This window comes from Phalangium opilio, unplaced genomic scaffold (assembly GCF_054372755.1).
Source record: "Phalangium opilio isolate 3A_F unplaced genomic scaffold, DU_Popi_V2 ptg000209l_1, whole genome shotgun sequence".
NCBI classification, from domain to species: domain Eukaryota; kingdom Metazoa; phylum Arthropoda; class Arachnida; order Opiliones; family Phalangiidae; genus Phalangium; species Phalangium opilio.
In genome coordinates, this window is record NW_028324217.1 from 16,954,353 (window position 1) to 16,981,772 (window position 27,420).

The 27,420-nt window shown below is 37.0% G+C and overlaps 3 protein-coding genes and 1 long non-coding RNA gene across 6 annotated transcripts; 1 reads left to right on the forward strand and 3 right to left on the reverse strand.

The window, feature by feature from the left end:
• Positions 1-1,082: 1,082 nt before the first annotated feature.
• On the reverse strand, positions 1,083-2,486 carry LOC149620919 (transcription factor Adf-1-like). Of its 2 annotated transcripts, XM_089855158.1 has the most exons (4): positions 2,209-2,486; positions 1,965-2,127; positions 1,836-1,908; positions 1,652-1,773 (listed from the first exon to the last, which is right to left on the reverse strand). In XM_089855158.1, the coding sequence occupies exons 1-4, from the start codon at positions 2,366-2,368 to the stop codon at positions 1,765-1,767; spliced, it is 405 nt and encodes a 134-aa protein (XP_089711284.1). In that variant the 5' UTR covers positions 2,369-2,486; the 3' UTR covers positions 1,652-1,764. The 2 variants fall into 2 exon arrangements, with proteins under 2 accessions (XP_089711283.1, XP_089711284.1); XM_089855157.1 differs by having other exon boundaries at positions 1,083-1,908.
• Positions 2,487-8,185: 5,699 nt separating this feature from the next.
• LOC149620920 (uncharacterized) lies at positions 8,186-11,680 on the forward strand. The gene is made up of 3 exons (XM_089854637.1): positions 8,186-8,740; positions 11,484-11,536; positions 11,617-11,680. The coding sequence occupies exons 1-3, from the start codon at positions 8,186-8,188 to the stop codon at positions 11,678-11,680; spliced, it is 672 nt and encodes a 223-aa protein (XP_089710763.1).
• A 1,485-nt stretch (positions 11,681-13,165) lies between these two features.
• On the reverse strand, positions 13,166-16,033 carry LOC149620921 (uncharacterized). Of its 2 annotated transcripts, XR_016375422.1 has the most exons (4): positions 15,787-16,033; positions 15,392-15,708; positions 15,252-15,312; positions 13,166-14,595 (listed from the first exon to the last, which is right to left on the reverse strand). It is a non-coding gene; the product is annotated as an uncharacterized LOC149620921 (long non-coding RNA). The 2 variants fall into 2 exon arrangements; XR_016375421.1 differs by having other exon boundaries at positions 15,252-15,708.
• A 1,247-nt stretch (positions 16,034-17,280) lies between these two features.
• Positions 17,281-27,270, reverse strand: LOC149620922 (uncharacterized). Its single transcript, XM_089854638.1, has 6 exons — positions 27,245-27,270; positions 26,970-27,039; positions 26,790-26,891; positions 26,599-26,667; positions 26,239-26,413; positions 17,281-18,143 (listed from the first exon to the last, which is right to left on the reverse strand). The coding sequence occupies exons 1-6, from the start codon at positions 27,268-27,270 to the stop codon at positions 17,281-17,283; spliced, it is 1,305 nt and encodes a 434-aa protein (XP_089710764.1).
• Between the last annotated feature and the right edge of the window lie 150 nt (positions 27,271-27,420).

Genomic DNA, 27,420 nt, shown 5'->3' on the forward strand with positions numbered 1-27,420 from the left:
ACACAGTAACAATTACTCAATTTCCGAACTCGACCAAGCTTCAGTGTTGATATAAGTAACACCAGGAATTCAAAAATCTTCCACGTTCTCAACGCGTATAATAGGTTTGGTAAGGTCAAATTGTTGCCTACGGGATGAGAATTAAGGCCAGTTCTCCGTAGAGTTTTCAGATTGTATTTCTGACATTTTAGTTTGCCTTTAATATCCGCTAGGCGCGCTCTTAGCTATCCCTTCGTTGACGCGACGCTACGATTTGAATTTTTTTCCCGCCGAGCCGACGCGCTACAGGCAGACTGACTTGAAGCAACACGCCCGAAGCTGAAGGGGTGGATTTCTTTCCTATCCTCTTCTCACCCGTTTTGACTGCTTTCCCCAACATATCTGTGTTAACTATAAAGAGACGAATAGAATATAAAACCTCTCTAGTAAAACCGTTTTAAAAAAAGGTGGGGGGTCTTTCAAAAAGAAATTTCGGTTGGCGTTCGTTTCCTAGAAAGCTATTCGGCTTTTGTTCTCGCGCTGTATACGATTGTCGATTCACTAGTAAAATTATTATATTAAAATTTCGTGTTATTTAAATCAGAATACATCTACATGTCTGCAATATAGTTCTGCAAGATAAAATCTAAGAACAATAATAAAATTCTTAAAACCTCAATGAACCAAAGCAAATTTAAATTTATGAATGACCCCTTTAAAGGATAGCAAAGAGCGCCGGCACGCGAGGAAATATATCAGAGAACGATTCTTCTCGATAGGTTAAAGTCCCCCACCTTCAGCCAAGCTTGAACTGGCCTTAATTCTCATCCCGTAGGCAACGAATGATTAAAAAAATTTACCAGCCTCCGTTTATTTTATATAAACTCTTAAATTTCAGGTTTAAAAGTTCGCATATGCTAAGCTAAGTCTCATTTTGATAAAGTGTATTTATATAAGCAGTGAAGCGTGGTTAATAGGTACTGCGATACGACGTTATTCGGCGCGATCTTCAAGTTTCTGAAAGAGGCATGTGTGGTAATTGGTTGGAAGTGCTAAAGAAAACTACACACTGTTTATCAAAAACGAAGGTTAGGCACAGAGCGTCAGATTTAAAAACTTTGAACTTTAATATCACGTTTGAAAATTAGTGGAGATAGTACTTCATGTTTTAGAAATACCGGAAACATTGTAGAAAAATTTACATAGTTGAACATGCTTCAAAATTAAAAATTAATTTTTAAACTTTAGAAAAAGTTGAAAAATATTCAAAGTTAAATAATAAATAATTTAACATACTGTAAAAGTAAAATACTTTCAGCCTTTTTTTATAGTATTACTGAAAAGTAAAATAGCTTACCAACCTTAGTAAGTCAGTTTAATTTAAATAACTAAAATATAGCTTAGGATAAATTTGGACATTTTGTTACATTTGAAAGTCTTCACTTGTATTTCCCAACTCATGGTATTCTTCCAAAATGGACAAAAATTGGATTTTAACCTTTTTTTTTATATTTACTGGGTAGAGATTTTAAGTCCTCATACAGACTCAACAAAAACAGCTTATCAGAATCCCCTGAAACATCTTCTGAAGCGTTAATTTGTTTGTTATTTTCTTTCAGTATCTAGATAAGTTGTTGAGTTACAGGGTCCGAGTTTCTCTTTCTTTTAAGCGATGGTTTAATAAATACATGAGGTTCCGTAGATTGTCCAGCTTGCACATTGGAGATTGAGCTCTTTTTAGGCTCAGATAACACTGATTGCTTCTCCACTCTTCCACTGTGCTCTTCATTGTTCCTTTTTAACCCTTTCAATAAATCATCTTCATAGATTTCTTCGACAAAATCTTTGTCACCTACGTTTGAAGGTGGATTTTGAATATTGGTCTCTTCTTTATCCGTTGATAAATTCATAGGCATATTGCTCGTGGTCCTTAGAAATTTTATGTTTTAAAAATCTAGAATTGGTTAACTTATGTTTGATCTTACATTCTATGTTCTATAGTATCATTCATAAACTTCATTGCATCCATATACTCCCAAGGAGTCTTGGATGAAACACCGGCACCACTTCTATTTAGATTGGCAATGTATTTTTTTTCTCGTACATATTTCTCTTTCAGACTCTTCCATTTTGCTTTTGCAATATCAACTATAGAGCAGACAAGGCGACCAATTTTATAGTGGAAAAAGGTTTTATATTGCAGAAATGTATCAAAATCATGTACGTTACCTGATACATTCAGCGATTTGCCAATTTCCTTCCAGGCTTGTTCTCGTCGTTTTGGATTTTTATACAGCTTTGATTTCACTTTCCATATCTCCTCATAAATTTGTACTAAATTTATCAGGTTTTCCTCATTAATCTCACGTTTGTTTTCAGAATCATTCATTTTAAAGCCTATAACGTGAATAAGTTAACAACCACGATCACATACATCTGAAAACTTTTAACAGCTAGTAGCAGACTACACAACAAAGAGTGACGTCATTTTCGGAAGCCCCCTATTGGTTGTGCCGAGCAAAGAGAGAAAAAAACTTTTTTTCTCGCTCTGCCGAGATCAAGAATGAGAAAATTTTGGCCGTGTGAACAGTGCATTTTCTAGAGGCTGGTGAAGCCAGAAAATCTGATGAGCTCAGCACAGCGAGCGTAGCGAGAAAAAGAGTGTCGTCTGAACGGGCCTTAATGAAGTAGAAGGTAATCTGAAAGATTTTTGTATACGGAATAGATAGATAACAGAAGGTGGTGGAGTTAGAAGCCAATGCGACAGATTCGGTTCTTGTGGAATGGACGGGAGATTAGGCAGATAAAGGAATAGTGGCCACTAAAAGGGTGGATCGGTACTCGAGTAAAATAGTTAACATAGTGAAATACAATCTCCCCAATTACGGGGAAAAGCGTACGCGATTCAGAAATGGGGAGCGCGTTTACATCCATGTAAAACCTGTGAACGCGCTCTATTGTAACCAAGCACAGAAAGCCAGACATAGAAACGTCCCTGACAGTACCTCTCAATAGCATAACGTTCCCGACCGCAGTGTCCCGGCGAATAAACGTTATGGATATAAATGTGATGAACATTAAATAAAAGGAAGTACATACCTTTGGTCAAACGGTCGTTTAATTTTTAACTCAAAATGTTTAACAGATATTCTTGGAATTAATTGCAACCAAAGGATAGGAGAAGACAAGTTAAAAATATTTATTCGCTCTTGATTGCACGTTTGGAAATGAACTAGCCTGGAGAGAAGCACCCAAAACAAGAGGAAGAGGCGTCTCTTTATTTTTTTATTTTAGTAACGTCATTTAATTTAAAATTAATTCTGAAAACGGCTGTTAGTGAACCAAGAGTCCTGTCCTTGACAATGCGCACAGTATCCGTTAATACAATTCAGAAAGGAGAAATTTAATGGATTCTTACGTAAACAGTTTCGTCAAATTCATTACAAAAGAGGATGAAAGATGGTTTTTGCACAACAAATTTAAAATGTTCATTTTAAGTTTAAAAAGAAATTTTACATGGTCTAGCAGCCTTCAAATTCATCTATTCATTCTTGTGACTTCTACGTTTATGTGCTATCAAAAAACTCTTCCGCGTACATGCATAGTCACACTGATCACATTTGAAGGGTTTTTTGCCACTGTGAATATGTTGATGCGCGATCAAATTACCCTTCTGCGTGCTTGAAAAGTCGCACTGATCACATTTGAAGGGTTTTTCGCCGCTATGAATGCGTTGATGCACGATCAAATTACCCTTCTGCGTGCTTGAAAACACACATTGATCACATTTGAAGGGTTTATCACCACTGTGAATGCGTTGATGCGCGATCAAAGTATCCTTCCGCGTGCTTGCAAAGTCACACTGATTACATCTGAAGGATTTATCACCACTGTGAATGCGTTGATGCGCGATCAAATTACCCTTCTGCGTGCTTGAAATGTCACACTGATCACATTTGAAGGGTTTATCACCACTGTGAATGCGTTGATGTGCGATCAAACTAATCTTCAGTGTACCTTTATAGTCACAACGAGTACATTTGAAGGGTTTTTCGCCGCTATGAATGCGTTGATGCACGATCAAATTACCCTTCCGCGTGCTTGCATATTCACACTGATTCCATCTGAAGGGTTTTTCACCACTGTGAACGGGTTGATGTCTGATCAAATTTCTCTTATACTTGTGTGCATAGTCACACTGATCACATTTGTGTTTTTCTTCGTTACTCTTTCTAACGTGACGTTGCAGATCCCTTTTATATTCAGTAGAACACTTTAACCGAAGTTTCTTCTTGAATTTACCTATAGAACATATATAAAAGAAATATAAAAACGCCATAACTTATAATTTAGTATCGAAAATACAGTAACATTCAAGCGAACTTTAAAAAAGCCTAATGCTGAGGCCTATACGAAAACTCAGTGCTAAAGAAAAGAAACAGTGCTGATGAGTAAACGAGCATATCAAAAAAAAGGGGATGAAGATTAACTTAAATGGCGAGGAGAAACCTTGGCTCGAAACCAGAGAGAGTGGTAACTTAACGAAAGGGTTAAACTGGTCCATAAGTTATCGTTTGCTTTATAAAGAAATACGGTAAAATTTTAACTTGACCACCTTGTTTTTTATTAGCACGAGGGGAATTCGCGAAACATCCGCCACTTTTTGTTCAAGGTTTGATGACACCTATGACTAATCACCTATTTAGATATCGCGCTCTCATAGACGACACGAGGTTGTCATAAACCCTTTAGACGAAAGTTATCACTTGAGATAACTCGCTTAAAAAGTTAGAGAATTGCCCCCATTGTTTCTATTTTTTTTTTTTTAAGTTTTCAAATTCTATGTAACGATGCTTTAATAGTGGTTAATTATAAAGCTCAGATGTTACGGATCCAGAATAGTATGTTCTTACCAGTCTATAGAAGAACTCAATCAAACCAGTTTTAAAACTTCCCAATAGTGTTTCCGATATAAACCAGGCAGCTAGGTCAAATTCGGAAAAAATAAACATAAACAAATAAACAACTTTCGAAAATATATTTAGATTAAAATTTGATCACTGAAACGGTCCTCAGACAATATACGGAATGCAAACGTATCCTAATGAACGCATGATAAAATATATGCGACAATATGAACAAACAGTAAAATTCTGCCATTAAACCTCTATACGTGATAAACCTAATAAATGCTGAAAACACAACAAGCCTGATTTCAACGGTAAAGTCAGGGTTAGCGACAATTTTCCTGTCTCTGTTGAAAACATTTAGTACATGAGCTGATGACGAAGATAAAGTAATTAAAGACGCAAATGACGATCCAGGACATTTAGCAAGTACTACATCAAAACCTGAAGAAACGTCCTACAATTTATGTGCTAATGAAAGCTCCGAGGGGACTGAAAACGGAAATGGAAATAGCTCGAAAGAAGAAAAGCTCAAAGGTTTGGAAACAAGTTTGGAACAATTCGAAAAACTTATCCAAAAATTATTTACGGCTTATTTTAGCATCGTCTTTGTGAATTTTATTACATTTAATATAAAATTAGTTCTGAAAATGGAGAAGTTACAACTGGGTATAGTGCACCAAGAGTTTTGTCTCAGAAAATGAGCGGCACTTCCGTTAATACAATTTCTAATGGAGAAATTTAATGGACTGTTACATACACAGTGTCGGCCCATTCATTACACAAGCCGATGAAATATGGTTATTGTCCTACACATTTAAAATGTAAATCCATCTATTCATTCATGTGACTTCTAAGTTTATGTACTATGAAATGACACTTCTGTCTGCATATACATAGTCCCATCGATCACTATTGAGGCGTTTTTCAACTTGTATCATCAAATTACTCATACGATTACTAGATATTCGCACTAATTAAATTCTGTGGGGGTTTTCACCACTGTGAATAAATTGATGTCTGATCAAATTAGAATTGTTTGCGCCAGCATAGTCACACTGATCACATTTGAAGGGTTTGTCACCACTGTGAATGCGTTGATGTTTGATCAAATTATTCTTCTGTGTGCTTGCATAGTCACACTGATCACAAACGAAGGGTTTATCACCACTGTGAATGCGTTCGTGTCTGATTAAATGAACCTTCTGCGTGCTTGCATAGTCACACTGATCACATTCAAAGGGTTTATCACCACTGTGAATGTGTTGATGTGCGATCAAATGAACCTTCCACGTGCTTGCATAGTCACACTGATCACATTTGAAGGGTTTTTCTTCGTTACCCTTCTTTGTGTGACGTTGTGGACCCCTTTTATATTCAGCAGAATATTTGATCCGAGTTGAACTTTTCTTCCTGAATTTCTCTACAGAAATTAATTAATGAAATATAAAAACGACACATACATCATTTACAATATAGTATCAAAAATACATTAACATTCGATCGCACACGAAAAATCATTGTTTTTTTAAAGTATGAGTAAACGACCTTATGAACAACAAGTTGGGAAACCAAAATAGACCTCTACGAGTCGAGACTTTCTTAATTAAATCAGGGATAGATAGACTTTTTTAAGACGGAATAAACAATGTTTGGCCTTTACTTCAGTCCGACTCATAGACGAGTATATAGTCCCTTCCTTCAACACGTAACCAAAAAATTAAATTATCTTATTGGCTCACAAAAACTACGTATTGGTGACGTTGCTGACGGGGAGGGCCAAAAATTCGTAATTCCTGTTTACCTCGGTCGCCATGACTACGACCCCTCTTGCGTTGTACCATAGCCCACTCGATCACGCGCGTCACGACGCAAGCTGCTCGCGCTATAGCTATAGAGCGCGGATCGAGTGGGCTATGGTTGTACAGATAAGAGTCTTCACAGGGGTTCAAAATGGAGCAGTCTAAAAAATTGTTTTTAATAGCAATTAAGAAGGTAGTTAGTGAATTTGGTGCTGGTGTTTTGGATTTGGAGTACATCTGTAAAGGTGAAAAGTGCTCGCTAATTCTTTCTTAAGCCAATCATTTCTACTATCCTCATGATTTTGTAAACGAATTTGATGAAGTTAACCAAGGCTTAGTGAATGGTCAGGAGTTTTGTGAGCTTAGTGTTTGGTTAAAACCTGTTCGTGCTGTAATATCTATGAAGACTTTTACTCAATTCTAACTCACTTTTAATTTTCTTGGGTTTTCCCCGTTTTTTTCAGTTGCAAGCCCTATGTCTTGTGTAACTTCCATTTTTAAACAATGTTATTTCAAAAATTACAATCCGAGCCCATTCCAACTTGGCAGACGAAGGGCAGACGACGTTTATTTGACCCGGATATACATACAACGCCATAACAAAAATGAGACCCGCCTCTTCTTTCATACCCCTCCGTCACGGGTAAGGGGGTCGTGGACTTGGACGCCCACCCGAATAACCCTGTTACCCATTCCGTCTTAAAAAGTCTATCTATCCCTGATTAAATATAATTTATATTGATTATTTTTATCGTCAGTAATTTAGCTTAATATTTAGTTTAGTTTAGTCATTCTAAGAAACGTTATTCCTAAAATCATTTTAAACATAGCTATTGTTGACGTTTGAATTCAAGCGTATGCCTCTTAAACAATTTTTGGAAATTTAGGGTATATAAGGCGATTGATTCAAAATAAATAATAAGAAAACCCGCAATTGCGTGAACGCGGTGACAGACACGTCCAGTGTAATATCTCTCCGTGACGACAGACGGAGAGGTAAAAATGGGATGAACATAAAATGAATTGCAAGAGAAACTTTGGCTCGAAAGGACGTATTTTGAAATTCAACGGATGTTCGGAGAATCAAATGCTAACTGATGCTGCGTACTAGAGAGCTGCTAAATGAAAATATTAACCTCCAACTCCTTCCAACTTGTTGTGTTTTCGTATCCCCTTAACCTAGATGTCGCTAGCGTTCCCATTCTTGGATATAAGTCTAGACGAGATATTATCTCTCCTTTGTTAATAGAGTCACGCGGAATACGCGCCCTACACCGGAACGGGGAAAACACTACGCTCGTCTTAAGACTTAGTATTTCTTGTAACGTATTAGCCTCTCAGCACAATTAAACTTTAAATCATTAATTAACTGACTAGTTATTTTATTAGCTCATTATAGTTAGATTATTTAGGCTCCAACTAATACTCAGACGTAATATACAACAAACTGGCGACGGAGATTTTTTACCGAACCCTCCCTGTTTCGCTGTCTACAAAATGGCGGCTTCTTCGCTCTCGTCCGTCGAACCATTCGACGCTTCTTCTTGTGATTGGTCAACCTACATCGAACGCATCGAACTGTATTTTGTTGCCCACGATGTCCCTGCTGCAAAACAGGTAGCCACGTTTTTGACATTATTAGGCCCGAAGACTTATTCGTTAGTGCGCAACCTTACCGCTCCCGCGGCTCCTTCTACGAAGACTTTCGCAGAACTTAAAACTATTTTGGGTGATCATTTGTGCCCTAAGCCTTTGCTCGTCGCCGAACGTTTTAGATTTCACCGCTGTCGTCAGTCCGCGTCTCAACCTGTGTCCGCCTTTGTTGCGGAAATTAAACACTTGTCCGTCCGTTGCGATTTCGGAGCCACTTTCGACGATACTCTCCGCGACCAATTTATATCTGGTCTGGCAAATGACGCGATTTTGAAACGCCTTCTCTCAGAAAGCTCTTTGACTTTTCAACAAGCGGTCGATATTGCGGTATCAATGGAAACGGCGGCACGTGACACTCGTGAATTACACGGATCAATTACCACTTCAGTTGCCAACCCGGTACATGCTATTCGCTCTGGTCCGGCCCGCACTCCTTTTCGTCCGGCTCGCGCTCCCTCAAGTTTCTCGCGACCCCCGCGCTCTTCCGTTTCTGAAATGAAGAGATATCAACGGTTCAGAGTGAGCCGAAAGTTAAATACACTATTAAATAATCAGGTTAAAATTTTATAATAGAAGAAAAGATCATGGTGGCAATTAGAATAGTAAAAGGGCTAATGGTAAACGGGTAGTAGCTACAGACCTTTTATTCTCTTTATGGTGCGCATTGACTATCAGTGCGTCTAGCTACAATTTAGCTTTGGTGTTATTTAACGTTAACATTCATGTTGGCAAACTAAGAATATTGTTGAGGTGAGACAAAGAAGATACACGCCCCAGGAATGGAAAGTGTAGCTTCCTCTAGTGTAAATTTTTGTCTCTCCCCTCCTAGTACGCTCTAAAGGCAGGCTCGGTTGACCGAGGTATTTCCGGCTACATTGAAATTGCATAGACCGGAAGTTCCTTGGTCAACCCAACCCCGAGACATAGCTTCCATTCCCGGAGCGTATATTTTCTTTGGGTGAGACGAGACGATAGTGTTTACACTGCAAACCAGTTGTGAATGTAGCTATCAGAATATACGGTAAACAGCTGAAGCGTAGACTTCATTTCCTGATCTTTTTCCCATTGACTGATTTCCATGTGTCCAAGATTTATCCTTATTGGATGTAAAATGTCGTCTGCTATACTGTATTATTCGCTATGCTTGGAATACTGCTTCAATATTTCGTAAATTTTTACTTCAAAAAGAGAAATAATTCCATATCTAGGTAAATAAGTTTGTAGTAGTAGACCTCTTGACTCGGAGAGGTAATATTTTGGTTTTCCCAACTTGTTTAACCTGTCCTAAATTATCCTTTAATTTCATGAACGGTCCTATAATACCATGTATTTTTGACATAGTCAATGTTTTCGTATAGTTTTGAATAAAATTTACCAATTTCGAGCTCTTTTATCGAGATCACATTTGACTAGAAAACGAAATTTTTTATATATTGTATTTTAATTAAGTTCCTCTTTTCAAAGTAAAATACAATTTATATTTTTTTTGAGATTTTTCTATGTAGTTTAAGCCAAAATAGTATTATATTTGAGCATTTTTATTCCTATATTGACCTGTAAAAACACATTTTTCTCCTATAAAATCCTATTCTTCCTATAAGGAATTTGTTTTGGCTGAGATCCCTGTAAAAGATAGTCCTTCACATTTTCTTCTTCTTAGTTATACAGTAATAATGATGTTCCTTAATCCGTACATACTCGTTTTATTTAAATCCGTATTAAATTTAGTGCCATCATATTATGAAGAATAGTGTGTATTTTTCTCGACAAACCTCGACTATGAAGAACTAAACCAGTATTTTCTTATTATGCATCTGACAGACATGTTCTTGTAAAAATAAGGCTTCCAAAAAAATGCGAGTCTATACGAACTTGGCCCACGTTTGACGTCACCTCCATGGAAAAAATTTCTCTCCAGGCGCGATCCAAAAAATCTCAAAAACTCGTTCTTAGCATGCGCCCCCCTTGCGCTGGCAGCCTCCATTTTCTGTTCACTTTGCTCGAGGTTTTATCAAGGATAATAGTTGCCTATGGCGTCTTGTATACTTCCCTCCCGTAGGGAGGTTTCTTATATTACTTCTGATTATATATTTGGTATGGGTGAAGTGAGTGCGGGGTCGCAGGGAAACGAGAGAAGGCAAACGTCCCATAAGTTGGTGGCTTTTTAATTCAGGTTGTGAAACCGAACGTAAGAACCCGCAAAGGGTGGAGGAGATGACGTCAGGCTAGCTCGTGAGGGAGCCATTGGCAAGTTCGAGGATTGCTGGGCGGCTGGAGGTTCGCGAAGCTTCATTGTGCGTCCTACGTATGCATAGACGGTCTTTGTTATGTCGTAAATTCGCTCAATAATAGGGAAGCACCGCTTCTTAAATAATCCTTCACACTGCCTTTAATGCATAGGGAAGGTTTTTTAATAAGAGATTGTTTTTATAAACATGGGCTTCTTAGTCATTCTTTTGTAGTATGTCAAAGACAAGAGGACAATGGATAAAGATTGGGCGTGATATCTAATGGATGTGCAACTCCCTGTACTAAAAAATAGACAATTCGATGCTAGCGACGCCAGCTAACAGCGCTGGAAAGCCTTGCCCTTGCGTGATAAATTAAAAGTACTGGGCTATAGCCCACTCGATCACGCGCTCGACGAAGCAAGCTGCTCGCATTAGAGGCAACACTAGTAGGCGGGACGTTGCTTTGCTTCTTGGCGCGAGGGAAGTACGCTGAAAAGGAGTCTTCCCACCTGTGTGTCGGTTTCTCTTCAAGTAAACAATGGAATGGTCTATTCATTAAATCTCTAATACAGTCCTGCCCCGCTCAAAAACGTTTCATTTGTTAATATCTCATAGGAAAAATATAGCGGAACTTAAACCTGAAAATTGATATTCTTTAAATAGATTTTATGAATTTTAATATTCGTTCGAATATTAAATGCTTGTACAACTAACTTTGTTTCAATAAATGAAATGGGTCGAAGTTACAAACTAAAACAATTAAAATTCACTTTTAATAAAATCAGAGTATTAAGTAAAAAATTTAAATTGTTAAAAATGTAGTAGTATTAACTTATAATGAAGATTATACATTGGCATCCACCACTACTGTTTCTTAATAGTTTTCATTTAGAATTCTTTTTAAAATTTAGTTATGGTCAATGGTTTTGAATATTTATTGCGATCACGTGTTAAGGGTTTGCTGGTAAAGTCACACTGATCACATTAGAAGGGTTTTTCTCAACTGTGAACGCGTTGACGGGTCTGATAAAATTACTCTCGCAGCTCACCTAAAATCACAATGATCAAATGCGAAGTTTATAAATACCATGAATTCGTTGATGTGTGATCAATAAGCACATCGACGCGCTAACGTTGTCACTGATCACATTTGAATGGTTTTTCTCCAATGTGAATGCGTTGGTGTCTGATTAATCTAATCTTGTGAGTGCTAGCATATCCACACTGAACACATTTGAATGGTTTATCTCCACTGTGAGTGAATTGATGTGTGATCAAATTGCTTCTTTGCGTGCAGGCATAATCACAATGATCACATTTGAATGGTTTTTCACCACTGTGAATGCGTTGATGTCTGATCAAATTATTCTTCTTCGTGCTGGCATAATCACACTGATCACATTTGAAGGGTTTTTCACTACTGTGAATGCGTTGATGTGTGATCAAAGTATTCTTTTGCGAACATATATATCCACACTGATCACATTTGAATAGTTTTTCTCCAGTGTGAATGCGTTGATGTGTGATCAAACCACTCTTCTTCGTACATTTATATTCACACTGATTACATTTGAATGGTTTTTCCCCAGTGTGAATGCGTTGATGTGTGATCAAACCACTCTTCTGCGTGCAGGCATAATCACACTGATCACATTTGAATGGTTTTTCACCACTGTGAATGCGTTGGTGTCTGATTAAACTAGTCTTGTTATTGGTGGCATATCCACACTGATCACATTTGAATGGTTTTTCTCCAGTGTGAATGAGTCGATGTGTGATCAAACCACTCTTTTGCGCACATTTAAATTCACACTGATCACATTTGAATGGTTTCTCTCCAGTGTGAATGCGTTGATGTGTGATCAAACCACTCTTTTGCGTACATTTAAATTCACACTGATCACATTTGAATGGTTTTTCCCCAGTGTGAATGCGTTGATGTGCTATCAACCTACTCTTGTGCGAACATTTATTTTCGCACTGATCACATTTGAATGGTTTTTCCCGACTGTGAATAAGTTGATGTGTGATCAAAAGACTATTCTCTTTGCTGGAAAAGTCATCACATTTGAAGATCTTTTCAACGTTCCTCTTTCGCATTTGACGTTCTTCATCATTTTTGGGATACTCGCATCGAGTTGAAAGTTCATTCTTGGATTGTTCCACAGAAAGAAAATTAACCCTTGAATAAAAGTTTAAATCGAAGTTAGCACAAAAAGCTGAACCCTCTGTTAATTTGTGTCTCCTTGATACAAATTTTCCAGATAATATAATGTTCGGTTTGTTTTCTAAAAGGTTATGAATTTCCAAAGTTTTAGAGGGTTATCATTCAATTTTGAAGAAGTTTAATTATCACAAAAATTATAGTTGAAGGGAGCCCAGCCAAAAATGTAAATCCCTCATAGGAAAAAATAGTGGTATTGGTGGAATTCATAAACGTCGGACGCAACGCAATTTGGTACAGGCAAAGGCAGGACATCGTGCGCAAAAGGCGGGAGTTTGCGCACGACGCCCTGCCTTTGCCTGTACTAAATTGCGTTGCGTCCGACGTTTATGAATTCCACCTTTAATAAATAGTATAAAAAATACTCTTCGGACGAAATTTTCCGATGGAAAATCGTCGACTGTTGCAAGATATCCCTGACCAGTTTTGGTGATCAGTTGCTCACCATGCAGATTTTGGTTCATTGGTATCACCATAAGTTTATAAGAAATATTCCATAAGTATGACACTTCTAATACTTCATAATGCTAGAGACATAATGAGAGCTAGTTCGCGAACGACACGTCAATTGACTACACGCGGTTTTGCAGTAGTTTCATCATCCTATTTAGTCTGAACTAAGCCTTTGACATCGCCATAACCAGGCGTCACTTTTCGAGAATCTATGTTGTTTCACCAACGACACTTAATGACAAGTGTTCAGTAGCAACTGAGAAACTTATGTAACATGTCTTATGAACTTATGGTATCACTAGGCTTTTTAAGAATCATTTCAAACCCTGAGATAGTTTCACATTTTGCAAATTAATAACATAGCTATGGTTAAAACAAAAGGAACATACTATAAGAAGGTATAAGTTTCGAGATCTTACGGCTCTACTCTTACGCCGGTGTCAGTGGACAAGTAAGCCCCACCTCTTTCATGTCCGTCATTACTCTGCCCTTTCCCATTGGATACCGTGGGGGATAGGTCATACAGACACGAATGACGTATTCCGATTAGAGAAAAAAACCTCGAACAAACTAAACAGAAAATGGAGGCTAACCGCGGTGCTGAAAAGGTACGACAGTCGTTTTCAGGTGCCATTAACAAGCTAGTTAAAGGTTTTGAATCTAACTTAGATTGAAGGTTATTGACATTGTCTGCTAGTTCTAAATAAGCTGGTTACTCGGATTAAAGTCGTTGTTGGATATTTCCTTGTTTTAATGGTCAATGTTTTTTTTTGGGGGGGGCATATATCTGTAACCAAATGTTGTACACCCCATGTTCATTGAAACTTTCCACTCAGTTGTTCCCAATAAACACGATCCCTCATAATTGACGGACTTTTCAAAATCACCCTTTTTACCAGCTTCAGTGGATATATTGATCAAGGTTATTTTCAAACACGGTAGCAGTATGACTCGGGCTATTCTCTCTCTAGATACCCACACTTTTTTAAAAAAAAATTACTTACCAATTTTCGAACTAGCATACAAATAGTTTGACGCGAAATGTTCAAGGGCATCTAAGTTGGACACTGAAGTATCGTTTTTAGGTTCAGGCGATATATCCGGTAAGTCGCTATCCAGATGAACCGGGATCAGTTCAGATGAACCGCCGCTCGGTTCAATATTTCCTTTTTCATGACATTTATTTTTAGATTCCTGTGCTTCCAAAGATTCTACGATTGAATCGTTCTCCATATTTCTTTCAAGGGACAATTCCAAATCGTTTTTTGACTTCGACATTCAGTTGAGGATCTCACACTTTCGTGGACTACGACGTAATATCCCGATTTTCTCTGTTTGTCAAAGACCTTTGAGACGTAAAATTTTAATATAATAAAAATAAATGTAAATCAAGATTTGGCATTGATAAGTTTAGTACAACAGAGTTCTAAGTCGAGGCTTAAAAAATATACTATTTTAGTAATAATGTTATCATAAATTTTTAAATTACTTATGTCCATGGTTAAGTGATTTTTTACCTATTTGAGATTTTATGGACTATTTTAAATGAGCACCTCTGGCCAATCGCGTAACGCCCTGCCTTCTTGATAACAAAATTATCGCGGCACGTGCTCCATGTCGAATGAAATTTAGCACGAGATTTTCTATAATTGCGCGAGATGTAGAGCGTGCAATGAAAATTTTGTTAAGAGGAATGCAAAGCGTTATGCGATTGGGCAGAGGTGCTTATTTCAAATTATACATAAAATCTCAATCTATTTCGAATTTTGAAATCATTTGGAAGTATTTCCTGAATATTTTATAAATAGACAGGTCTTATAATTCTAGAGAGCGGTCGCTCTCTTAGATAAGACTTGATACTGCCTCTAATGCTATGAGTAGAAGAATCGATAAAAAATCTCTTGATTTCACCTTTAATTTCAATAATAAATTTTATACCCATGTGTATTTTGTTTATTTTTGATTAAACTCTTTAAAAATAATGTTTTTAGTTATCACTTACACTGTTCTGATATTCTTGCTCTTTGGAGAGATAGTTTCCTCTTTTATTTACTGTTTTCCAACTGTATGGGTAAAAAAATTCAAATTAACTGAAGTTGTTACGGATTCCGGAACAAAAGATTACTACACAAATAACTACACCAATTGCCGCCAAAAACTAATCTCTACTAACTCCTGCTAGCAGTAGGTTTTAATTTTTGAGCACGGCGCGGCTGGGGGCCGGAGCTGGCACCAGGGGTATACCATAGCCAACTCGATCATGCGCTCCTGGACACAAGCTGCTCGCAGTCGCAGCGGCTAGAGTGGGATATAGACCGAGTGGGGAAATGTAAAGCCCCGCCCATTGACATGCGCAATAACCACTGGATGTCTTACTTCCAACAGCAACACGTAAATAGCGAGAAAATTTACTCTTTTGCTCGAAATTTAAAATGCTCAGTTTTAAATCATTGGCGTTGCTATAGATAAAGTTAGTTCAAATTTTAATAAAAAGGTGAATATTTTTGTTATTATATAGATTTTAAAATATTTCCCACCATTTTTTAAACACAACATATGCATTGTTTATTACTAAACAATAAAGTATTTACATTCATTATTATTAATCCCTACGTTAGGAAAAATGGATTAAATTATTGGTACACCGAGCGATGATGTTTTAATTGTAAAATACCTGCACTTGCGTCTTTGCAAGGTCATGTCTTGCTTTCTCAATGAAAGACTAACAGTTTCCAATAGCTATTTTGTTTGAAGGATCATTTTTCTCTGAATTTTTGCAGTTAGTTCCAGGATAAGGAGAGTAGTCTTTGTAAAGTGCGGCGCCTGAAGCGATTTTAGCTACCAAAAATGTAAATAATCGCAATAAAGAAAGGAGGTCAATGGATAAAGGATGGGCGTGAAAAACATTCGAAGCTCTATAGGATGTGCAACTCCCTGTACAAAAAAGTAGGCAAGTTGATACTAGTGACGCCTGACTAACAGCACTGGAAAGCCTTGCCCTTGAGTGATAAATTAAAAAGTACTGGGCTATAGCCCACTCGATCACGCGCTCGACGAACCAAGCTGTTCGCGTTAGAGGCAACGCTAGTAGGCGGGAGGGAAGTATGCTGAAAAGGAGACCTCCCACGGTCCCACCTCTGTTTTTCTTTTTTTTTTTCAATGCAAATTGGGCTCTTACGTCCTTGAAAAGGATGCGATTAATGAGGTTTCGGAATGTGCGTAAGCAGGGGAAGGAAATGAGGTTTTCTTTGGAGGTGACGGAAGGGGTGTAGGGGTCAAGTCACTTCCGGCCGACACGGGGCAGTCGGCACGTATTCCCTCAAACTTTGCCGCCCAGAAGCTTGGCTTACACTCTCGGCTCACCTGTGTGTTGGTCTATTCATATACCAAATCTCTAATACAGTTCTGCGCCGCTCAAAAACGTTTCATTTGTTAATATTTCAAAGGAAAGAGATAGATGAGTATGAGTTTCCAAATAAAAAGACTATATTTTTCACAATATGACCAGGTTAGGTACTTACTTCAATTGAATTACCACCTGAAAATTGATATTCTTTAAATAGATTTTATGAACTTTAATATTCGTTCGAATATTAAATGCTTGTACAACTAACTTTGTTTCAATAAATGAAATGGGTCGAAGTTACAAACTAAAACAATTAAAATTCACTTATAATAAAATCAGAGTATTAAGTAAAAAATTTAAATTGTTAAAAATTTAGTAGTATTAACTTATAATGAAGATTATACATTGGCATCCACCACTACTGTTTCTTAATAGTTTTCATTTAGAATTCTTTTGAATATTTAGTTATGGTCAATGGTTTTGAATATTTATTGCGATCACGCGCGAAGGGTTTGCCTGGTAAAGTCTCACTCATCACATTAGAAGGGTTTTTCTCTACTGTGAACGCGTTGACGGGTCTGATAAAATTACTCTCGCAGCTCGCCTAAAATCACAATGATCAAGTTTTTCAACACCGTGAATTCGTTTATGTGTGATCATTAAGCACATCGACGCGCTAATGTTGTCACTGATCACATTTGAATGGTTTTTCTCCACTGTGAATGCGTTGGTGTCTGATTAAACTAATTTTGTAAGTGCTAGCATATCCAGACTGAACACATTTGAATGGCTTATCTCCACTGTGATTGAGTTGATGTGCGATGAAATGGTTCTTCTGCGTGCAGGGATGATCACACTGGTCACATTTGAATGGTTTTTCCCCAGTGTGAATGCGTTGATGTGTGACCAAATGGCTTTTTTGCGTGCCGACATAACCACACTGATCACATTTGAAGGGGTTTTCACTACTGTGAATGCGTTGATGTGTGATCAAATGGTTCTTCTGCGTGCAGGCATAATCACACTGGTCACATTTGAATGGTTTTTCCCCAGTGTGAATGCGTTGATGTGTGACCAAATTATTCTTCTGAGTGCTGGCATAATCACACTGATCACATTTGAAGGGTTTTTCACTACTGTGAATGCGTTGATGTGTGATCAAATTACTCTTCATCTTGCTGGCATAATCACACTGATCACATTTGAAGGGTTTTTCACTACTGTGAATGCGTTGATGTGTGACCAAATTATTCTTCATCGTGCTGGCATAATCACACTGATTACATTTGAAGGGTTTTTCTCCAGTGTGAATGCGTTGATGTGTGATCAAAGCACTCTTCTGCGTACATTTATATTCACACTGATCACATTTGAATGGTTTTTCCGGACTGTGAATAAGTTGATGTTTGATCAAAAGGCTTTTCTTGTTGCTGGAATAGTCGAACTCATCACATTTGAAGATCTCTTCAACGTTCCTCTTTCGCATTTGAAGTTCTTGATCATTCTTAGAATATTCGCATCGAGTTGTAAGTTCATTCTTGGACTTTTCTACAGAAAGAAAATTAACCCATCAATATAAGTTTAAATCGAAGTCAGCACAAAAAGCTGAACCCTCTTTTAATTTGTGTCCCCTGTATCTCCTTGACACAAATTTCTCAGATGATATAAAGTTCGGTTTGTTTTCAAAATCTAAAATGTTACGAATGTAGCGGATTCACTTCATTTCAGTAAACTTGAAGAAGTTTAATTATCACGAAAATGATAGCTCCAACTAAATCCTTTCATTAAACAACAATTGAAAGTTTTTTGTAGAAGGTGCCAAAAAACTACTGTGATTATTTAAACAAGGTAAAAGATCATTTTATATTTGGTACTAGAGTTAGCACCTGTTTCTCTATGAGCCTTGTTCCGCGTGCTACGGTTGGGAAGATAATCATACGTAGAGGGGGGTCGACACTATTTTTGGATAAAGGAGGGCTTCTCATATTGCGGCGCAAACAAGTTTCAACGAAGTGTACTTTTTGTTTTTATCCATATACTTTTGATAAGGTTGTTTTTCCATCTGATTATGCATAAAAGATGATGAACGGTATAAAAATACTCTTCGGACGATATTTTCAGATGGAAAATCGTCGGCTATTGCAAGATAACCCTGACCAGTTTTGGTGTTCAGTTGCTCACCATGCAGACCTTACTTAATAATTTTTGGTTCATTGGTATCACCATAAGTTTATAAGATGTGTTCCATAAGTATGACAAATCCTATGCTTCGTAATGTTAGAGACATAATGAGAGCTAGTTCGAGAATGACACATCAATTGACTACACGTGGTTTTGCAAGAGTTCCATCATCCTATTAGCCTTTTCACACTTATGGTCGCGCATGAGCAGTAGCAATGTTTGGGGCATGAGTTTTCCTCTTCTATGGAGTTAACATGTAAACTAAACTAAGATGGACGTGTGGGAGAACTTTTTGTAATTTAATATCAAAATAAAATGCCTAGTATTTAAAACTGAGAAAGTACAATTAAAACCATGTTAAGAAATATAGTGTTTAAGTTTTAATGGAAACGGCACATTGATACTAGTTAGCTAAACTCACTAAGCCTCGGCGAAAGTGCTCCGTATAACACGCTCGTAAGCCTTGGCGCCCAAATTAGTGCGTAGAATTTCATTATCTACCCCAATTTTACGTCTAATCGTCTATCAATTGAATTCGATAAAATTTATCTTCAGAAGTTCAATTAATACTTTTACAACCGGTAATACAACAATGTTTCACAAAAATAAACTCGAATGCGTAACGAATAAGGCAAAAGCAATGGTTAAAAATACGGCACTGCCCCCAAACATTCTTTCAGCGCATGCTCATCTCTCGAGAATTTTACCCCCCTTTTCACCCTCGCTCTACCGGTGAAAAGGTCTATTTAGTCTAAACTAAGCCTTTGACAGCGCCAAAACCAGTCCAGGCGTCGCTTTTCGAGAATCTATGACTCTTCACCTACGTCACTTCATGACAAGCGCTGCGTTCAGTATAAACTGAGAAACTTATGTAACATGACTTATGAACTTATGGTATCACCGTGCGACGCGTGATTCGATAGACTTTTTAAAAATCATTTCAAACCCTGAGATACTTTCACATTTTGCAAATTAATAACTTTGCTATGGTTAAAACAAAAAGGAATATACAATAAGAAGGTATAAGTTGCGAGATCTTACGCTTCTACTCTTACGCCGGTGTCAGTGGACAAGTAAGCCCCACCTCTTTCATGTCCGTCATTACTCCGCCCTGTCCCATTGGATACCGTGGGGGATAGGTCATACAGACACGAATGACGTATTCCGATTAGAGAAAAACAAGTTGGGAAAGCCAAAATGTTACCTCTCCGAGTCAAGAGGTCTACTACTGCAAATTTATTTACCTAGATATGGAATTATTTCTCTTTTTTGGAAGTAAAAATTTACAAATTATTGAAGCAGTATTCCAAGCATTGCGAATATATAGTAAAGCAGACGACATTTTACATCGAATAAGGGGTACGTTCAGTAACCCTCTTTGATGACAGCGCTTACTAAGCGATGCCAGATTTTCACTACTGTACGCTTTTTCGCGTTTCCGGTTTTGACGTCATGATGCTCAGCGCTTGCTCATCAAAAAAACCATCTAATCGATATGGTTTTTTTGAGGGCGTGACATAGCGCTTGACTGTTGTTGGCGCGGGATTTAAAAATTAAATTTCAATAATGCTATTCCAACAGTAATTGTAATAGTTTTCTTTGCAAAACTACAACTATTCAAATGGACATACTTTTTTTAAACTATTTCATTATTTGCGAGCTCGTTAATTATTGAAAAGAGCCATTTGCGCTTCGTAATGTTTTGAGGGCCAGTAAGACGTTTCCCCAACTCCATTTTCGAAAACAGCGATAACTTCAAAATCTCACTTTTCGTTCAACAACCTTTTACGTCACTGTGACGTCTCGAGCCCATCAACCAAACATCAAGAAAACAGCGATTTCTTTGAGATTTTCGTTACTGAACGTACCCCAAATCTTGGACACATGGAAATCAGTCAATGGGGAAAAGAACAGGAAATGAAGTGTATAAATTTTGGAGAGATATAACCTTTATGCGTTTGTAAAGGCCTAATTGTCTACGCTTCAGCTGTTTACCCGTGTTATGTGCATTAACGTTAAATAACACCAAAACTGATTTGTGGCTAAACCAACGCACTGAAAGTCTTGCGCACCATAAAAAGAATGAAAACTCCGTAGCTAATACCCGTTTACCATTAGCCCTTTCACTGGTCTAATTGCCACCATGATCTTTTCTTCGATTATAATATCTAAACCTTTTTATTTAAGCGTGTATTTAACTTTCGGCTCACTCTGAACCGTTAATGTCTCTTCAATACACCTTAGGCCTCAATTATTAACTTTTTAGTTCACTAGGCCTATTACGGATAATACAAAAAGTAATATAAGAAACCTCCCTTCGGGAGGAAAGTATACAAAGGCGAATTTTTCCCGGTACATCCTCGTACCGCGAATGTCCCCGCGCACTTATACAGCCGTAAACAAAGTTTAAAAAATAGGGCCGCGGCGCGTAGAGCGTAGGAATACATTCTCTGATCTCGCGATTGCGTCGGCTGCTTAAGTTAAGTCAATTTCACAGACTCATTGTCATTTTAACTTTTCCAATGAAATAATTCATACAGCATTTTTAGATTTTGATGATAATCAATCATTAATAAACAGGCAGTAACTCGATTATAGGATTTTCATAGGTATTTTCGTTTCGAAATAACCGTATGTGAATATTTATTACCAAAATCAGGAATCTTCTATTTCTTTACGACAGACGGCTAATCAGACTACACTAGTTTGAAGCGCTTTTTCATCTTTCCAACGACCATATCAAAGGACTAAGATCTAACGTACCTTGTCCATGAGCAATAGTGTCTGAATATGGTATTTGGCGGTTCGAGGATGTCTCGCGTGTTTTAACGTTATGCCTATGGCCTCTTGTATACTTCCCTCCCGTAGGGAGGTTTCTTATATTACTTCTGATAATACTTGATTTAACCGACAGAGTGTAAGCCTTAGCGTTCTACTTGATATAACTAAAGCTAGGATTATTCTATATACAGATGTTGTATAGCTTAAGTAATATATAAACAGCCATTTCAAATAATAATATTAAGAAATGTCCTTGGAATATAAAAATGAAACAGAGCTTTCAAGTTACAAAACTACTAAAGGCATCGTAATTACGAAAAATACTTCCACATATTCACTTTATATTATGGAAAAATGGAATATTAAGGTTCTGTATGATTTCTTAACACATCAACACAAGGCTAACTGCTAACGCGACGCACTAGTGTAACAATGGACGGACACACACATACAAAAACATAGACTGCTTTTTAACTCTTTCCGTATTAATTTTGAGTTGAGAAACAAGATTATCTTAAATATTAAAATAAATATAATTAATATTAAATATTTTCTTCGTTAGTTGTTCGCCTTATTGAGCGTTACATCGTTTTGATAAAGAACAATTAAACATTCTAGAGGGACTTGACTAATATTGGCGTTTGAAATGAAGCATACGCCGGTTGCTTCCCCTTACTCAAATAGGTAGTATATAAGGGTGTCGAACTACAGTTAAAAGCAAGAACAACCGCAATTGCGAAAACCTTTGGTGGACAACCCACCTTAGGGAGGCTAGACGTTTCTCGTAACCCTAGCGAATGTCTTAAACCAAACGATGACGATGGAGTTAGAAGCCAATGAGACAGATTGGTGTCTATGTGGAATAGACGGAAGACCAGTAGATGGTGGTGTCTAGAAGCCAGTATGTACAGACTGGTGTCCAAGTGGGATGGACAAAGACCAGAAGATGGTGGTGATTAGAAGCCAGTATGTACAGACTGGTGTCCAAGTGGAATGGATGAAGACAGATGGTGGTGATTAGAAGCCAGTATGTAAAGACTGGTGTCCAAGTGGAATGGATGAAGACCAGATGGTGGTGATTGGAAGTCAGTATGTACAGATTGGTGTCCATGTGGGATGGACAAAGACCAGAAGATGGTGGTGTGAGAACTCAAGTAGAGGAGCCATTTCCGTGACTGTGAAAGCAGTTCGGAAATGGCGAACACGTTTGCTCCGATTTGAAAACTGCGAACGCGGTCACGTGGGTGTAACGGTATCAGGTCAAAATATCGAAAATAAAATGTCGAATGCAAAAATAGCGTGTTTATTTCGTCGAAACAAACAATAGCGAAATGCAATAATAGCGAAAACAACAAGAGCGAAATGCAATAATAGCGATAGCATGGTTAGCGAAGTGCAACAATATCGAGAACAACATCAACGAAATGAAATATTGGAGAGAACAACAATAGCGAATTTCTTACGGTACCTTAAAATAATTTTAACAACGCATACGCACTCCATACTTAAAGATAAAACATCGACCATAATCCCCCGTAACAGGGAATGCAAAAAGAGGGTATACGGTCTAAATACCTCCAAGACAAAAGACCCCGGTCATAATCCCCCATTTTTGAAAACGTACAAAATCCCCGCTCTCTCATGACAAAATCCTCCGGTCATTTTTCCCCCTATCCGAGGAAAGAGTACAAAATTCCCCCACGCTCTAGACAAAATCCTCCGGTCATAATCCCCCGATAGTGTTTAATAAAAAGGTCGTAAAAATACAATATCAAAATTATCTAAAACACTAGCAGAGTCAGCGATCTGGTGGCATAGTGGATAAGGCGTTGGACAGCGGAGTGAAGGATGGTGGGTTCGTTTCCCCGAAGGTAAATAAATATTATTAAAATGAAATTTGACTTATTGCTAATAAATTTGTGACTTTTATTCAGTTCTAGGGCAAAAATAGGTGTACGTAACAGTTATTAGCGTAAATATGGTGAAAATTTGCAAATACGAAACAATTTTTGTTTTGGATTGGTTAATTGGTGGTGTCAATGACATGCATTATTTACGTTCAGTTTGTCAATATTTTAATTTTATTCGGGTTGGGTTGGGTTAGTTTAGGTTGGGTTGGGTTGGGTTAGATTAGGTTCGGTTCGTTTAGGTTCGATTGGAGTAGGTTAGGTTAGGTTAGGTTAGGCTAGAGTTAGGTTAGTAATATTTTATAAATAACTTTAATATTTTACGCCTTTTCCAAAATAGTGTATTTTATTTTCATTTCAAAAAAATATGCCTTTTCCAAAATATTGTTGTTTATCTCCAATGACTTCCCAAAATAACATGCCTTTTCCAAAATATTGTTGTTTATCTTCATTGACTTCCCAAAATAATATGCCTTTTCCAAAATATTGTTGTTTATCTTCATTGACTTTCCAAGATAATATGCCTTTTCCAAAAATATTGTTGTTTATCTTCATTGATTTCCCAAAATAATATGCCTTTTCCAAAATGTTGTTGTTTATCTCCAATGACTTCCCAAAATAATATGCCTTTTCCAAAATATTGTTGTTTATCTTTATTGACTTCCCAAAATAATATGCCTTTTCCAAAATATTGTTGTTTATCTTCATTGACTTCCCAAGATAATATGCCTTTTCCAAAATATTGTTGATTATCTTCATTCACTTTCCAAAAATAATATGCCTTTTCCAAAATATTGTTCTTTATCTTCATTCACTTCCCAAAATAATATGCTTTTTTACGAATATTGTTGATTATTTTCATTCACTTCCCAAAATATTATGCCTTTTCCAAAATATTGTTGTGTATCTTCATTGACTTCCCAAAATAATATGCCTTTCCCAAAATATTGTTGATTATCTTCATTCACTACCCAAAATAATATGCTTTTTCCAAAATTTTGTTGATTATTTTAATATTTTCATTCACTTCCCAAAATATTATGCTTTTTTACGAATATTGTTGATTATTTTCATTCACTTCCCAAAATATTATGCCTTTTCCAAAATATTGTTGTGTATCTTCATTGACTTCCCAAAATAATATGCCTTTCCCAAAATATTGTTGATTATCTTCATTCACTACCCAAAATAATATGCTTTTTCCAAAATTTTGTTGATTATTTTAATATTTTCATTCACTTCCCAAAATATTATGCATTTACCAAAATATTGTTGTGTATCTTCATTGACTTCCCAAAATAATATGCCTTTTCCAAAATATTGTTGATTATCTTCATTCACTTTCCAAAATAATATGCCTTTTCCAAAATATTGTTCTTTATCTTCATTCACTTCCCAAAATAATATGCTTTTTTCAAAATATTGTTGATTATTTTCATTCACTTCCCAAAATATTATGCCTTTTCCAAAATATTGTTGATTATTTTAATATTTTCATTCACTGAACAAAATATTGTTGTGTATCTTCATTGACTTCCCAAAATAATATGCCTTTTCCAAAATATTGTTGTTTATCTTCATTGACTTCCCAAAATAGCATGCCTTTTCCAAAAAATTACATTTTATATTTACTTCCGATATAACATTACTCCTTTTTGCATAATAATGTTCTTTATTTTATATACTTAGTATATAATAGAGATTTCCCTCCCTGTCAATCACAGTTTGGTGGGAATTTGTCCTGGGGCTGGGGGGCATTTGAAGTGGGGCCTGGGGGGAATTGTAGGGGGATTTTGTCGCCAACGAGAGGGGATTATGTCCATTTTTTCTCTTATGGTGGGATTTAGCTCTGAAGTAGCTTTCGACAGTCTTTAAGCTATGATTTCAAAAGGTTCTCGAAACAGTCTAGACCTTTAATGGCGGGCTGCATTATAGTTTGAGGATTACTCGACCAATGCTTTGATTATGTTATAATAACGATGCTATCTTCATCGCATGTGCATTCAATTTGGTAGTGTTCGAATCTTTACTACTTTATATTAGGTTTCGCTGTAAAGGTATTTAGCTGTTACTAATTTCGCTAAAAATGTATTTAGCGTTTAAAGATTTCGAGGTAATTGTAATTCGCTAACTTTGCTATCGCTATAAAGATTTTTCGCTATTATAGCATTTCGCTGTTTTTGTTTTCGCTATTTTGACCGTCGATATTGTGCCTTCGACATTTTGGATTTCGCTATTTTGACCTACAAGCGGGTGTAACAACAGACACACACAGACAGACACGATCGGTACAGAACCTCTCCGTGACATACGTCACTCGGAGAGGTAAAAACCTCGAACAAACTAAACAGAAAATGGAGGCTAACCGCGGTGCTGAAAAGGTACGACAGTCGTTTTCAAGTGCCATTAACAAGCTAGTTAAAGGTTTTGAATCTAACTTAGATTGAAGGTTATTGAAATTGTCTGCTAGTTCTAAACAAGCTGGTTACTCGGATTAAAGTCGTTGTTGGATATTTCCTTGTTTTAATGGTCAATGTTTTGGGGGGGGGGCATATATCTGTAACCAAATGTTGTACACCCCATGTTCATTGATACTTTCCACTCAGTTGTTCCCAATAAACACGATCCCTCATAATTGACGGACTTTTCAAAATCACCCTTTTTACCAGCTTCAGTGGATATATTGCTCAATGTTATTTTCAAACACGTTAGCAGTATGACTCGGGCTATTCTCTCTCTAGGTACTCACACTTTTTAAGAATAAAATTACTTACCAATTTTCGAACTAGCAAACAAATAGATTGACGCGAAATGTTCAAGGGCATCTAAGTTGGACACTGAAGTATCGTTTTCAAGTTCAGGCGATATATCCGGTAAGTCGCTTTCCAGATCAACCGGGGTCATTTCCGGTGAAGCGCAGCTCGGTTCGATATTTCCTTTTTCATGACACTTATTTTTAGATTAGAAGTATTTCCTGAATATTTTATAAATAGACAGGTCTTATAATGAGTAGAAGAATCGATAAAAAATCTCTTGATTTCACCTTTAATTTCAATAATAAATTTTATACCCATGTGTATTTTGTTTATTTTTGATTAAACTCTTTAAAAATAATGTTATCAGTTATCACTTACACTGTTCTGATTTTCTTGCTCTTTGGAGAAATAGCTTCCTCTTTTATTTACCGTTTTCCAGCTGTATGGCTAAAAAAATTTAAGTTAACTGAATTTGTTACGGATTCCGGAACAAAAGATAACTACACAAATAACTACACCAATTGCCGCCAAAAACTAATCTCTAGCAGTAGTTTTTAATTTTTGAGCACGGCGCGGCTGGGGGCCGGAGCTGGCACCAGGGGTATACAATGGCCAACTCGACATGCGCTCCTGGACACAAGCTGCTCGCAGTCGCAGCGGGCTGCCAGCGGCTAGAGTGGGATATAGACCGAGTGGGGAAATATAAAGCCCCGCCCATTGACATGCGCAATAACCACTGGATGTCTTACACGTAAATAGCGAGAAAATTTACTCTTTGGCTCGAAATTTAAAATGTTTAGTTGTAAATCATTGGCGTTGCTATAGATAATGTTAGTTCAAATTTTAATAAAAAGGTGAAAATTTTTGTTATTATATAGATTTTAAAATATTTCCCACCATGTTTTAAACACAACATATACATTGTTTATTACTAAACAATAAAGGATTTACATTCATTATTACGTTAGGAAAAATGGTTTAAATTATTGGTAGACCGAGCGATGATGCGTTAATTGTAAAATACCTGCACTTGCGTCTTTGCAAGGTCATGTCTTGCTTTTTGAATGAGAGACTACAGTTTTCTAATAGCTATTTTGCTTGAAGGATCATTTTTCTCTGAATTTTTGCAGTTAGTTCCAGGATAAGGAGAGTAGTCTTTGTAAAGTGCGGCGCTGAGGCAATTTTAGTTACCAAAAATGT